The sequence below is a fragment of the Chroicocephalus ridibundus genome, chromosome 4 (assembly GCF_963924245.1).
Source record: "Chroicocephalus ridibundus chromosome 4, bChrRid1.1, whole genome shotgun sequence".
Lineage (NCBI taxonomy): Eukaryota > Metazoa > Chordata > Aves > Charadriiformes > Laridae > Chroicocephalus > Chroicocephalus ridibundus.
In genome coordinates, this window is record NC_086287.1 from 58,551,892 (window position 1) to 58,567,500 (window position 15,609).

The following is a 15,609-nucleotide window of genomic DNA, read 5'->3' on the forward strand; positions in this document are numbered from 1 at the left end:
CGTCCTCCACAGCAGTGGTATCAGCCCATGTCACCCTGTCTTCCATTGCCTCCCCCTCACGCTGCTGTGTCTGAGGTGACTATGCCCAGGAGGAACCCTCCTTACATGACTTCATCAGCCATTGCCCACTTGAGTAAGTACTGATTTTGAATGAGTTGCGACCTGTATAAAGCCTTGGCTTGCAGCTATTCAAAAAGCCCCGTTGGCAGTGCCCGTGACCGCTAGAAGAAGGGCTGAGAGACCCAAGGCTACTTCTGCTGTACGTGATTTCTGAAACCAAGGTGGAAAAGTATCGAAATCACTCAGGACTGGTCCAGGCACCTTCTGAGCTGAAAGCAAGGCAAAAAGCAAGAATTACAGGACCAGGGCACTGTAGCTGGGTTGTCGCAATGCATATTCTTACTGTATTAGCCCAGAAGGAGATTTTTATCGTTCAGGAGAGTCAAGTTGCATTTGGCAGTGAGCTTCGTACAAAACCTCTTCTCAGCTGGTCCAAACGTAGTGGATGGGCTCTTCTGAAGCTGGAGGCCAGGTCTGCGGTAGACTTGTTGTCTGTGTAGCACTGTTGGTAGAGATTATGATTTCTGTTCTTTTTCTTAAGTGTTGTTTCTGTTATCAGCAAAAGACATAACATGGATTTTGTCATAGTCACCCAGAATCCCCTGTGCTTGTGTAACTTATTTCATTCTAGAAACTCTCCTCCTGCTAGAAACTGCAGAAATTTGTAGTTGAGGGCTTGTCACTATAGCTATTCCAGCAAACCTTTTTCATTGCAGGCGCATCAAGAGCTTGGGTCTGCCACTTTGCATATGGGCTTGATTTCTAGTGCTCGTCTAAAGCCTGCGGAGTTAGAACAGTTACGAGCCCTGCCTATTTGCAATTCAGATCATACGTTTTGTGACTTGGATCCATTCCTGTTTAGAACCACATATAATCCTTAAATGATGTGCCTAGAAAAGGAAGAAAACTGAGAGACATTTCCTTTCACTTTCTGCTAAAAATATTACAGCAACCACTGGAGGCTCAGTCCTTCAGCTGATATAAGTCCTTGAAATCCACTTAGTTCAATAAAGTTATTTTAAACTCACATCAGTCCATTATTTTGACTCTGTTCAATTTTTGCCTCAGGCTGGCCTCTAATTAGGTGGGTGTAGTTTTGCAATTACAATTAACTGTGCCCACAATGAATTACTAGCTATTATGTTCATGAAGCAAAGAGGACTTGAAACGTTTAAAGTATTTCTAATAGCAGCTATGGTTCATTTCAAGAATGGAATCGGGAGTGTGAAATAATGGCAGAAGTAACCACAGAAATAAGGCAGTATTGTAAGAAAATCTAGATAAGAAGAAAACCAGGCTGCTAATGTTAAATACAGTTTCCAAATGTTTCTCAGTCAAAATCCGCCTGTCTTTCAAAATAACACTTACTGAACAGCTGAACCTGTGATTATATCTCAGAGCAGCCTGTTCTGAGAGAGCATGAATTGGGGAAATGCCCTCGGGGAGGTGTATTTGTTCAACTGACCTGTTACAGACAGGGAAAACACTGCAACGGAGTTACCCACCATCAGCCCCTTCAACAGACTGCTGCTTTGAGCAGCTGTGCTGAACCTTGGGGTGCTTGTAGCTGGACTCTCCCCCCGATATTTTGCAGGACCGGCTGAGGTTACATGCTTTCTGTGCAACAGAAAGGAGCATGTGTTGCTGTAGCCCGCAATTCCAGTGAAAAACTCATGTTAACCGAATGGAGTTGGCTGATGTAGTTTATTGTCTCCATGTAGAAAGCTATGAGAGAAGCAGAAGATGCCAGTTATGGCACAGGAAGGACATGGACCTGTTGGAGCAGGTCCAGAGGAGGGTCACGAAGATGATCAGAGTGTTAGAGCGCCTCTCCTGTGAGGACAGGCTGAGAGAGTTGGGGTTGTTCAGCCTGGACAAGAGAAGGCTCCGGGGACACCTTATAGCCCCTTCCAGTACCTGAAGGGGGCCTACAGGAGAGATGGGGAGGGACTCTTTGTGAGGGAGTGTAGTGATAGGACGAGGGGTGATGGTTTTAAACTGAAAGAGGGGAGATTTAAATTAGATATTAGGAAGAAATTCTTTACTGTGGGTGTTGTGAGACACTGGAACAGGTTGCCCAGTGAGGTTGTAGATGCCCCATCCCTGGAAGTGTTCAAGGCCAGGCTGGATGGGGCTTTGAGCAGCCTGGTCTGGTGGGAGGTGTCCCTGCCCATGGAAGGGGGCTTGGAACTAGATGATCTTTAAGGTCCCTTCCAACCCAAACCAGTCTGTGATTTTATGAACCGGGAAGCATTGTCTGTGTTCTGATTTCAGCACAGAATAAAACACTCGCCCAGCCAGGGAGAAGAGGAGGGAGAAGGCTAGTTTATTAGTGACAGGCTCTCGCAGGAGGACACAACGGTAGCTGATTGACCATTGATGCAACCACTGTTTCCCATTCTTCTGTGTGCTTGGTGCTTCCATGCATTGCTCACTCATCACGCAGTCGGGTCACAGCTTTGGGAGTGGGACCGTGACCTTGGGTAGGGGCTGGAGGAGGCCGCGCTTCACCTCTAACTCACCTTCTCTGCATTTCAGGCCCAGCGCTTCCACCTGGTCATCCCAGTGGCGCTGCTGTGATCCCTGCCTCGTCCGGGGGGCCCCCACCTCCGCCACCCCCCCCAGTCCCTCCGCCACCCATGGGAGCTGCGCCCCCCCCGCCGCCCCCACTGCCGGCAGGCGCCGGCCAAGGGGCTGGCACTGAAGATGGGTCAGTGTCAGGGCTCGCAGCGGCTCTGGCTGGTGCCAAACTAAGGAGAGTCCAACGGGTAAGGAGGTGGCACTGGGACTCCCCCGATGCGCTCTTCTCCGCTGCATGAAAGCCTGGGGCAGCTTGGTGTAACGGTCTGCAAAGCCAGAGGGAAACGTGGTGACACATGCTTCAGCTGACCGTTAGATGAACTTTTTAAGTGTGAGTTTGCAGTGCAAATACAGCTGAGCAGGAAACGTTTAGGAGAATTTCCGCTCTTCGGAAAATATTAATGAGCAAATGGCTACAAGTTCTCACGTCACCAGGATTTCGTTACTTCTGCAAAGTCCACCATTGTACTATCTGTTAGTGTTTTCAGTCATTGTAAATGATTAAAACTGCACCATGCTTCCAAAAAACCAGTGTAGACTGTTGAGGCCTCCCATCAATAGGTGCCCACTTAGGCAAGGGTTGCATAACCAACCATAAACATAACCATGAACAAACAACGCTGTGGGTTTTTTCATCATTTGCCCATATATTTGCCTCACCCAGACTGTCCTGGTTATAGTAAGGTCCATGTGGGTCTTCTTCCCAAAGCAGAACACATCCTGTCTCTGGTTTGGGGCTGTGATTGTGGCCGCTGTTCCTAATAATTAGGAAAACTTAATCATTACGGGAGTGGTTGTAAATGAAAACTCTTTTCACTAACTCCAGTGTTGATTTCTGTCCTAAGCCGGAAGATGGTTCAGGAGGATCCAGCCCCAGTGGGGTCTCTAAGAGCGATGCCAATCGAACAAGTAGCGGAGGAGGCGGAGGAGGACTAATGGAAGAAATGAATAAATTACTGGCAAAAAGGTTTGTACTTAGACTTCAATAAGCACTAGCATGAGCTCTGCTGCAAACTGTGGAACAAGGTGCTGTCGGTTTCGGTTAGCAACGGGTCACTCTGGTGCTTCTTTGCAATTTGACAGGTCCCGCATAGATGTTAGTTGCCAGCACCATCTGGCCTTTAATATGAAATGTAGGTGTTGCAGCAATGATACCCGGCAGAGTTTAGCTGCTGTAGCAAATCCTGCAGTGTGGTAACCTTCGAAGATGGTGGTAAATATAACCACTGTGGTTTTGCCAGATCTATTTCAAAGTTACTGGCTTTGGAAAAAGTAAACTATGAAAGGAGCTTAGACAAATCATTCTTGATGCAGCACATTCAGGATCTTGGGCCCAAAAATATAAACAGAAGTGCAATGAAAGGACAACATCTTGGCAGGTAAATTATTATCAATTCTCAGTGTTTCAGACAGTCTAGCCAAGTTATTCTCCACTCAAGCAAGTTGTGATGTACCAGCTGTTAAAAGGCACTCAATTGTTCCAGTTATTTTTGCTTTCTCATTTCCCCCTGATTCCATCAGTGGTGGTCTGCCAGATTGTAACTCCCAAGTTCCTAGTGTTAGATGTTTTGGTTTTAGCATGAAATTTTTTTAACTTGTGAATAGTGAAAAAAAAGGATGAGTAATATAAGGAAGAGTAGGTACAGTTGTATAGTGTACAGAAATGGAGCTTTTAAATAACGTTGTCTAGTATAAAAACAGTTCCCAGTTCAAAGGGCCTGATTCCAACTTCCCTCCATGTGCTGGTCATTTCAGAAGGAATTCTGAACGGGGACTGTGGGTGCAATCCTTTGGAAAGCATTAAATAAATACACAACACTATAAAAAGTTACAATCAGTGTAAAATACCAAATAGATACCTTTCTCTCTTTTCAGAATTAAAATAGCTTAATAGCTTTAAATAGTTATTTACTGGTTCACCTTCTGATCTGTTTTGTGCTGCTACATGTCAAGACTGACCTTGCTGAACTGGAAGGCGTCCGTAGGCAAAGTAAGGTTCGGTGACTAGGTGCTGGGGTAACTAGCTCTGCTCAAGCAAGCAAGCGAAATGGGCATCTCCTATGCTTGGATATAGGAATCCTACAAATTTCCGCGGTTCTAGTCTAAAACGAACTCCAGTATGGCTTTTGGCAGTGGGATCTGGGTGTCTTCAGGTATTCATATCCCTCCGCTATCTCAACAAAAGCACCTGCACTGCCATGAGCACCTCTGCTGCCTCTACGCTGAAAATAACTGAGCTGCAAATCCTTTCCCGGGGAGTTGACAGCAACAGAATTGTCTCTTAAATTTCGCTTCACAAAGTCATCGGAAATACACAAGTCTCAGGCAAGGGTGCGATCTGGGCACACACCGTTGAACTGAGAATGAGGGGACTCCTTTTGGCTGCGAGACCCTTTTTATGTGTGATGACATAGAGAAAGGAAAGAACCTGTCCCTGTGTTTCAGGTTGCTCTTACCGAGCTGGCAGCCAGGAGGTAAAAAAGATGTTTTTTTTAAACTGAGCATGTTCAATACAGAAATAACGGAGTGATGAGCGTGGGATCTCAGGGGCCCTTTTCTGAGCAGAAAACCACGTGCTCAGAAACAGGGAATGAGTCTGGGGAAGTAACGGAGGAAAACGCTTCTGAGAGCTCAGATGGTATAAAATACAGCTGTCTAGATTTAGTGGCCCCCCTGAGAGCAGCCCTTGCTTCAGGACCGAAGTGCAAGCAGGATAATGAACTATCTCACAAATCGCTATCATTTCTAGCCCAGTTAAGCTTGTTGCAGGACATAAATCTAACACTGGTCTCTCACCCTGGCAAATATTTCCCTGGCTCAGGTGCATAACCATTGTAACATCTTTCCTCAGAAATACCCTCTAAATGTTATAGGAAGACTATAAAAATTCTTACTGATCTAATAAAATTGTTAATGCAGTTGAGTATCTGTCTGGAAATAATTCCCACAGAGCACTGCGTCCTACAAACACATGCGTTTGTTTTACTCCCCTGTTTTTTTTGTCAAATTTACATCAAATCCTCCAGTTTGAGAATGTGGCGAGGCTTTTCTTTTGCCCGTGGTATGGGAAAAAAAAGTCCTTTGACAAACTCTGTAAGTGTTTTGAAATTAAGAAAGCCATCTAAGTACCACTTGGGATTTTAATTTTTTTTTTTTTTGTGAGATTAACTTTGTCCGTCTTAGAATCAAGACTAAATGAAAAACCTGCCATACTGGTGTTCATAGAAAAATCTGTTAAGGGTAGTGTTTACAGGTGGATAAGGATCATCACAACCAAAATCCATCTGGTGACTAGAGCTGCAGTTCCCCTAATTTTCTAAAATGGGAAATCGGATGACTAGAGAATCAGGACCTGGCACGCTTGAGCGCTGCTTAGACCCTAAGTAGGTCTTGAAAATCAAGAATTTGTGTTTTTTTCTTCAGCCAGCGTGGCTTAACACACAAGAAGTTTTACCTTGCATTCTTCAAAGAAAAACAACCAACATCTTTGTTGCCTCTCGTGTCCAGTTGCTCCAGTGGGTGGATTGCAGCTCTTCGCCACTTGCTTCTCAGGGAGTTTTGCCTCTCCTTGGGAAGCAGGGCAGAGTCAGGGTCTCGGGTCCTCGCTCAACTTCTACAGACACCAGCAACACCTGCTGGTCCTGGGAATGCAGAGCTCAGGAGCTCAGTTGCCTTTGCATTGGATTAGAGACAACAATAATCTCCCGTCACTCACTAAAGGCACTTGAAAACCCAGGATGGTGCACTCATGTTTCCTAACTTCTGGCCTTCAGCCAGAGCTTTCCCACCCTGGAGGGAGCAGAGATCTTGGCTGAGCAGAAATGGTGCCCTCTGCCTCCGGGTGAGGATGGACTTGGGTTGAAGGGCCTTTCTGACTGTCTTCCCAGCACATGGGGGGACTGCTACAGCCCTTTCTCTGGGAGGGAACGGGGATGAGGGGATATAGGACAGGTGGCCAAATGATATTGGAGCTGGCCGAGAACATAATATCACCAGTGCAATACCAGCCCGATCCACCTGTAGAGGCTTGGGTTGGCCCTGATAAACGCCAGTGGGGGTTTGGGTTGTTCTCCTATGTAGGACATAGGAACCACCACTTCCTGAGCCCTAGAGAGAAGCCATCCCTTTCTCAACCAGTTTCATACCCAGCTGCGCTTCCTTCCTCCGCTTCGACACATTTCCTTACGCTCTGCACCTTGTGTTCCCCTGTTAAACACCGCCTCGTAATATTGCCCCTCTCCCTGAGTTGTGTCGCTGAGGTCTAGATTCCTCACCTCCACCCCAATCCCACACAACCGAACACATCCAGCCTTTGTCGCATTCCCTAGGATGAACTAAGTAAATAATAACTCCCACCAGAGCCTGAATCAGCCTTCCTGCGTGGAGAATGTGTTTCTAGACGGTTGACTGTGTCTCCTATCTCATGTTCCTTTGCAAAGGAGGAAAGCAGCGTCGCAGTCAGACAAGCCAGCTGACAAAAAGGAAGAGGAAAGCCAAAACGTAAGTGAAAGACTCCTCGCTGTTGCGCTCTTGGAAATATGTTGATGTGCTGCCTTGTAAGCCAAAGTCCTGTGCTCCTTCACTGCGTGTGGCAGCAATGACAAGCAGTGCTGATCCAGGGCAATACATTTGCACGTTCAATCAAAAGCTAAATGTGACTGCTTCCACCTTTCCTGGGAACAGCACCCTATAAACAAGAGTTGCCACCTTATTCGTAGGTGAGGTTTGTCCAAACCAGGTTAATAGGCGCTTTCTCATGGTCTGATCTGAGTGTTGTTGGGTACAGTAGATCTTAAGAAGATGCATTGAACCTTCTGGCAAGTCAGCTTGAGATCAGGTTCATGTTTCTTATTTTAAGTTTGCGGCTGCAGCTGAGCTGAAGTGCATCATCAACGATGTGGTGTAACTTTGGATTGCCAACCTCCATCCAAAGCAAGATCAGCGCACTGCGGCCCCCAGAGCGCGCATAAAACATGTCTCTGGAGGGGTGAAGGGGAAACAGTGTATTAACCATTAGACCATTCAAAAGTTAAAATACGTGTTTGTGATACTTAGACTAAAATGAGATAGAATTTGGACAACTTTGGGGAACTTTGATCCATTTCTGTTTTAACTGTTCTGTCTGTATGTTGTCCACAAAAGCAATTAAACAGGAGTTTTGATTTCACTCAGTCCTTACACTGAAATTGATGCAGCCATTTTGGGTCCAACATGCAGATTAGAACGCTTTTTTGCCCACTGAACTGGTAAAGCGTGGGAGATCTTCCCAGTTTCAAGAGAGGCCAAGATTTATGGTGTGTCCCTTCCCGTGTGGTGCTTTTCTGGGCTGCTGCTCATACGGCATTCCTGTGGCTAGCCAGTACCCTCGTGAAGGCTTTCTGCTGTGGCTGCAAGTTCCTGAAGCACCGTGTGTGCCTCATATCACCTATACGGAGATATTCCCTCCAAAGACAAAGTAACAGCTGCTCAGTAGGAAATCCGTTCAGAGAATGTAGGTCTCACCCCAGTCTGAAAGGTTTGTAGCAAAAGCAGGAATAAGCACTTCGTGCTGTTTAAGGAGAAAAGCAGCTATTTTTGGCATGTTCCTCAAGGGATGCTTCGAGCATGGAATTTGCCTGTTGAACCCGCTGTGCAACCATTGCTCTTAATCTTGCCCCAAAGCTGGTTTTGAATCACAGACTCAAGAGATGAAAGTCAGCATTTAGCTTCTAACTGTTGAGCCTCTGCTGTCTTTCTGCCCCTTCTTCTCTCTCCTTGAAGCTCTGCATTAGTTTATATCCGCAATCAAACTTTTCATTAGCACCAGACTGTTTAGAAAGGTGTTTTAGAGAACATCTCTTTAATGTGTATCTTGAGTACACTTCGTGGTGGGGGTATCTTCTGTCAAGCTGGGTGCAATCCCATTTTACAATGCACAGTTAACACTTTGCCTGAGTGTATTCTGAGGGCTGCTAGATAATATTGATGTCAAATATATGGGTAGATGTTTTATGATCTGTCACACATGAATCCCAGAAAAAAAGAGTCCAAATCTGTGATGTAGTGTTTAATCTTCCACTTAGGAGGAGTATTGATTGATTTAGTTACATTCTATTAGCACCTGGACTACCCTCACTGATACCAGTGGCTGTTCTGGGCTAAAAGGCTGAGATTTGACCTACTGTTCCTTCAGATGTCTCAGTTTCTGTATCACAGAGAGTTTCTAAACTTGGGAAACGGATGGTTTATATTTAGACAACAGCAGACAGCCCTTTAGAGCAGTCATTCAGCCTGGTTTGGTATACAGGGATGAAAACGATTCAGTGGAATCATGAAAAGGTGTCCATGTTAGCAGAAAAAATGAAAAGGATGGAATTTGCCATGCTAAAAGGAGAGAAAGGTTAAAGTTTAAATGGACTTGAGCCATACCTTGGCAGCAGTGCCTGTAGGACATACTTGGAGGAAACTTGCTTTTGAACCACTTGTGCTGCAGCTGGTCTCCAGAGTAGAAGAGGTCTCTGCACGTCATCTCCAGCATTAAGTAATCTCCTGTTTTTCTCTTTGTAGGATGATGCTAGCACCTCTCCTTCACCCAGTACACGAGGTCCCACCCAGCAGCAGCAAAATTCATCAGGTATTAAATGGCACTACTAGTGGTTTGGTTGTCTTCTTAATCTAGTCTTCTCTGCCACCTCTAGACTCTGGGTTCATTGTCCTACTTCTGAACGCAGCAGGAGTAACTAACAGAAAAATTCCCCAATACCTATTGTTTTAAAAACTGTACTTAGCAAGAAATGGAGATTTTATACGCTTCACAGCCAAGAAAATGTCAATGCAGACAATTTAGTCAAAGGGGTCCAGACATGTAGCTGAGGATCTGCGTCTTCATCATTGTGCACCTGAATCTTCTAAGAGAACTAAGCTATATTATTTTACTTTTGGTAGCGTAGTTGTCCTGGTTTATACAGTTGGGGTGTGGGTCTCAAACTGTTATCCTTCCTTAACCAAGTAGCCTGTTGGAGTAAGCCTGATCCTTAGAGTTACCAGGTGAAATTAAGGAGCCCCCAAAATATGTTTTCCCTATGATGAGTTGACATAACTTTATCTGAGTAGGTGAGCTGCGAGCCAGTCAGATCCATCCTTGCGTCAGCCTTGGCTTTCATGCATGCTAAAAGAAATCCCTCCCAAGGGAATGAGTATTTAATCATTCTAGCTTCCTTTTGGAACAAAGCCACGATTTGCGTGTTTTGCAAGGGAGAGGGAAGAAGCCAGGAGAACGGTGCACATAAATGAGGAATGAGATCTAGAGATTTCCTGGGAGTGCCCATAATTCTTTCGAAGAGCTTTTTGGGACCTCACATAGGAGCAAACCCTTGTGTATAAAGTTGTGTGTTAGTCAAGTCTCTGAAACAGTTCACTTTATTTTAGACTATTTGCATACGAGGAGATCGGGACGATAATAAGTGTTTTCAGTAACAAGGGTTACGTAGCACAGCTTTTGGGGATGTTCGGCAGGTTAAAAACATAGACAACATTAAATAAATGCTCTGTGAAGATTTGCATAGTGGGGGTCTCACTGCCTTTTTTTTAGATACACCCACATTTTCTGCCAACTACACAGACAAAAAAAACTAGGGCTTTTTAATTTAAAATACAAATAAGTATTGTACTGAATAAAATAAGCCTTGCAGCAATTAGCCTGTATTTCTTAATAGAAGTGATTTGTGCTTTTCCTCCCACTGTTCCAGTTCCGTGCCTTTTTAGTATCGTTTAACTATCCAGTCCCTAATTAAAGGGATCACTGAACAGATTTTTGCCAATGCTTTCTCTTTAACGTAGGCAACCGCACTCGTTTAGCACTCCTGCTTTCATGGATCTTTCTAAGTCACTCATCCTCACTGAATGAAAGCAGCTGTGTAAGACAATCAGCTTCGGGATTATTTTTTTCTTATTGTTAGAGAAAAAAATAATAAACCCTAACTTTTCATTTTTGTTTTCCAGACTCTGGGAAGAAGCCATGGGAAAGGAGCAATTCTGTTGAAAAGCCTGTATCTTCATTACTTTCTAGGTGAGCTGCACGGGGTGTCGCTGTGGGTGGCTCGCAGCCGGGCTGGTCACGCTGTCCCCGTGGCACCTGCACAACTCATGTCTTGTTTCATTCCATTGCTGTAGAAATCCATCAGTGGTGAAGAGCTGTGAAGCTAAGAGCCCCACACAATCCCACGTGTCTTCTAGGTACTGGCTAACAGCCTGGCTCCTTAACCGTCTTGGCTTGTCCTTTGGCTAATCCCATCATTCAGCGCTAATGTTCGTCTTCCGTCACGTCTTTTACTCATTCTCTTACAATCTGCTTTGTCTGTCCCTCCACAAAGTGTGAAGGTAGAGTGTGCTGTGTCAAAGGCATGTTCCATGGAAACAGCCCCCTGCTCGGGTGGGCACAGGCGTCACAGACATTAACCACACTTAAGCAAGGGCTTAAAGCACCCGTGCTCGTGAGTGAGAGGCGCGGGCTTGGCAACACTGTGCCACATGGAAGGCAGGGTTTGGAGCATCTTTTTACAGCAGGTTCAGGACAACCCTGCCAATAGGAGAAGTTTTCATTGTCCAACCTCTGCAGAAACTCAAAAGCAAAGGTAGAAATGATCTGAAGGGCCCGCAACTGGAAGAAGGGAAGTTACTCCTCCATCTATGCAACTGCAGTGGGTGCATGAGAAAGGAGAGCAAAGCTCGGTGCAGTAAGTTAATAACATCGAGCTGTAAAATGTCCCAGCCACGGATATTCAGAAATACGGGGTACAAAACCTGGCAGGTGTCAAAAGCTGAGAAGCATAAAGTAGGACTCCAGAAGTCCTGCCAGTCAGTAGAACCCAGCTGTACTATCGCCCACGTTCTTACCCACAGAGACTAAGTTTGATATTGGACAACTAAAGAGAGAATTCCTTCCAGTGCTGGTCCAGGACAACCCAGTGTTACTGCAGTCCTGAGCACTGAGATGGATGGATAAGCTGAATGAGGAGGCAGAAGACAGACTTACATATGTTTTGCATTTGCTGCAAAGAGATGTCCTTTTATTTTACACTAGTACTTGTACAACAGTGCTGATAGTCTGCAGAGAGAAAGTTGCCAATGGCAACTGTGTGCACGCACTTGCTGCTGTGTTAAAGATGCCGGAACATGCCTGCCCAAACATTCAGAGGGATGCACCAGTGTTATTAGAGCAAAATGTAGTCTCTCTGGCTTGCCAAAAACCAATGGGACACACTGGTTCTAGGAAATACATAAGAGTTTCCAGTAGATATAGAAAGACATTCTTTCTCATTGCAAATGGGAATGAAATGTGGGCTATTTAAAGCAGCCGTCCACTTTTTGCCAGCTATCTTCTACAATGCCATTCCATCCTGGGAGGAGGAAGAGTTCAGTGGGAAAAAATCTTTTCCTTGTTTCCTTGGAGTAGCGCTCAGTCTTTGCTTGCTCAGATTACTTTTATGGGGGAAGCGGGGCAGGTTTCAAAAGCTCTCAGTGGTGTCCTGTTTCTGTTCCTGTTCAGTTCGATGGCCTTTGTACCCGCCTTACCTCCCAGCTTAGCTGAGAGATGGTAGGAGACACGTGAAGATTTTCCCAAGAAAGGGTTGCAAGACCAGGCGTGCCCTCAGGGGCAGCAGAATCTCCCCCAGTTTTGGGCCCCAAAATGACGGCAAAGTTATTTGAAGCCTTTTCTATGAATTATATAGCATGGTTAATTTTTGAAATGTGTTAGAATTCCTGATGAAAAGAGAAAGTCAAGCAGCTTCTGCTTCCTTAATTTATTTTATCAGCTGTCATCAGAGTTCAGCCCACTGACTAACACCATCCTGGAAGGCTGATAACACCCAAGCGTACTAGCCATTAAGGGCAGACTGGCTTTGTTTCTGGGCCAAGAAAACGTGCCTGTGCCACACGGTGCTATCAATGAGCTCCACTTGAGTCAGACCTTCCAAGGAAAGGATTATTGGGTTACTATTTTCCCTGTAATCTTTTTCTAACCTGTATTCTACTATTACTTTAGCACCCGATGAAAGCCTCGGTGGCCAAGGCAGGGTTGCTGTGCAGAAAACAGACTGCGAAAGAGAGAAAATGCAGACATTTAGCTTACAAGTTGCAAATGCTGTAATAAAATATGCTGTTAACAGGCTTTATCACCTGAAGTCATCTCAGCATTTTCTAGTCTGAAATCATCGAGACCCCCAACACCAAGGAAAAAAAGAAAAAAAAAAAGACTAAATTCTCTTTCAGTGCAGCCTTTGTGCAATACTCCTGCAGTAGGAGAAAGCAGCATCTTCTCGGGTCAGGCTGTGCAAAGGGGAGCCGTGCTGCTCTCCGGCTGCCGAACGCTCCTGAGCGGCACAAGAGGGAGCCTCCAGTCCAGCCCTCGAACACGGGTGCTCCTGCTCTGGGGTGGATGAAATCCACGCCATCAGGTGGGTGTAGCTCAGCCAGCATGGCAAGGGACTGACTGGCGGGTTTTTTTGTCCTCTTCTTCCCTTTCTCAAGGATGAAGCCAGTGAGCAGCAGCAATGATGTGGCTATGGATGCCTTAGATTTTGATCGAATGAAACAGGTGAGTGAAAACGGTCTTTTGCACTTAAGAGGTGTGACAAGCTACCCATTTTCCCCCATGCATGCGCTGTACGAGCAAAACAGCTGTTCAGTCTTCTGATTTCCTCCATAACTAGGCGCTTAGAGGAGGGCTAGCTGGTGAGCAGCAGGAGAGCGCAGTCTCACTGCTATTTGATCACCATGTCTGTACAGAAACGTGCAAATAAGTACACCAGCATCTTCTGCGTCCTCGGCCTGGGAGTGCAGACGTAGCTGTTGTTAGCAGCGCTAGGCTCCAACCGTCAGCGGAGGCGGGGGACGCAGCACAACCGCGTTAAACTTGCATTTTTCTTCCACCGGTTAGAAGGAGATTCTGAGCAGCTGACTTGTGTTTTGTCTCATCAGGAAATATTGGAGGAAGTTGTAAGAGAGTTACACAAAGTGAAAGAGGAGATAATTGATGGTAAGAAAGAGAAAAATTATTATTTTTCTCATCTTTATGACTACTTTACCATAGATAAGACGATAGGAACTGCAGAGAGTTCCCTGGTGTTTTCAGACTTCTCTGAGCAGTTCTGATTTATATACACATTTGAAGAACAAGCATCTACCTTATCTGAGCTCTGATCGTCACATTGTGTTTACGTCCTTTATTTTTATGCTGTTGATGAGCTTTTTCACCCCCAACCTGTGAGAAATTCACTGGCCGGTGTTTCTCACAAGTGGGCGGGTGAGAAAGGGCCTGCCTGTAGCCCCTGGCACGTCAATTTATCACAATCAGGGAGCGTGAAATCGCTTCTAACTAGCTGGCCACACAGGTCCGGGATGAGGAGGGGACAGAGGTACCAAACTGAAAATCCTTCCCGAGCATCTTCTGTAGGCTTCCTGTGCTTGAAGAGCTATTGCAGACCTTCACTCCACTAGAGCTTTCCAAATAGCCACGTATTTTTCTAATTCATCGAACAGCGCAACAGCTGTACTAAATGTATCAGTACTTTTTTATAAATTGCTCGACAATATATGACTAAATGTATCTTTCAGAGCTGTTACTGAAATGCACAGCAACATACCTATTTGAACCTTGCATTAGGGCATATACAGATGCGTGTCCATGCCCCGCACTCCCCATCTTAGATTCACACAGAAGGGGAAAAAGAGGAGACTGTAAAACAGCTAAAATCCATTCCCTGTCCCCTTGCCCTAGACCCATGTGTTCACAAAGCTTCGGGACGCTTTGCAGTTGAGGAGACCCTCGCCCATACGCTACCGTCCCGGCAGCTTGGCCCTCAGAGCCTCCCTAGCTCATTCCAGTGCAAAATAAGACGTTCCCATAAACCACAGATGCGACTCCTTGAGGCAGTACCGCAGTTCGCAAGCAAACAGCTGACTGCTTACCCCTCACTCATCCTTTTACCCTCCACTCATCCTTTTACCAGCGTGTATTTTCTGCAGCTTCTATACTTAGCGTTTTCCATCACACTGGGTGTAACACTCTGCATTAACTCTTTGGTTTGGTTTTCTAGCCATACGGCAGGAGTTGAGTAGAATCAGTACAACATAATGATTGCAAAGCATTTGGACGGTACTAAGAATGCTAGGAAGATCGGATCATTTCTAAGTGTACCAAGGTCATGCAAGATGGTGAGAGAGGACACCGGCACTGTCTTTGTTCCTATACCCTTTTTATTAGCAGACTCAGCACACTTTGAAGCTTGCTGCTGCCTTGGATTCGCTTCATTTTAAAAGTCTTAATCTAAAGAATATTAAATTTTAAATTTCTGGATTTTTTAGATTTCATCTGACACTGCACATTGGATTTGTCAGCCTTTTTTGTATTTTGTATTTGCTTATTTAAATGTATTACCTTTCTTTTTAGTAGTAGATAAGAACACACGTGAACCATTTGCTTTTGATAGATGACTTCAAAGTCATTTTACTAGTAGTCTGCAATGTAAATGAAGATCCTTTGCCAACAGAAATGTATTGTGGCATCACCAGAAGAAACAGAGACATGTTAGTTGTCAGCCAACAAGTTCTTTGTCTCAGAGTTATCACAATATAAAAAAAAAAATGGTACGTCGGTGCATCACAGTATCTGTGTTCATATTGGTAATAAACTGTTTATTGTCCACATAGCCCTGCCTTTCTTTGTTTCATTTGTCCCTTGAGCTGCCGCGCTTTGACGTCACCGGGGTTGGCGATGAGAGGAAGGTGACGGAGACTCACCGTGGGGCGGCAGCTGTGCCCGGCCAGCGCCGCGGAGCACGAGGAGAGAACCTGAGCGTGTCGCATCTGTCACAGCCGATGCAATGGCCACAGCCCTGATGCTTTTCACAGGGAGACGGGGCTCCTGAGCACCACCTCCTGCAGCCAGGCTGCAGCAACCTCAGCAACTTCCAGCCAAAGTCAGTGAAG

General features: G+C 45.5%; 1 protein-coding gene across 8 annotated transcripts in view; it reads left to right on the forward strand.

Annotated features, from left to right (window-relative positions):
* EVL (Enah/Vasp-like) overlaps window positions 1–15,329 on the forward strand; it is a 161,957-nt gene extending 146,628 nt beyond the window's left edge. For 5 of the 8 annotated variants that reach the window (XM_063332898.1, XM_063332900.1, XM_063332896.1 and 2 more), the window contains exons 6-14: window positions 2,599–2,828; window positions 3,486–3,607; window positions 7,080–7,140; window positions 9,187–9,253; window positions 10,621–10,687; window positions 10,792–10,854; window positions 13,150–13,216; window positions 13,600–13,657; window positions 14,718–15,329. In XM_063332898.1, coding sequence (XP_063188968.1) covers window positions 2,599–2,828; window positions 3,486–3,607; window positions 7,080–7,140; window positions 9,187–9,253; window positions 10,621–10,687; window positions 10,792–10,854; window positions 13,150–13,216; window positions 13,600–13,657; window positions 14,718–14,755 — 773 coding nt within the window. In that variant the 3' untranslated portion in view covers window positions 14,756–15,329. The remainder of the gene's footprint in view (window positions 1–2,598; window positions 2,829–3,485; window positions 3,608–7,079; window positions 7,141–9,186; window positions 9,254–10,620; window positions 10,688–10,791; window positions 10,855–13,149; window positions 13,217–13,599; window positions 13,658–14,717) is intronic. The other 3 variants (XM_063332901.1, XM_063332899.1, XM_063332902.1) reach the window with 3 other exon arrangements.
* Window positions 15,330–15,609: the final 280 nt, after the last annotated feature.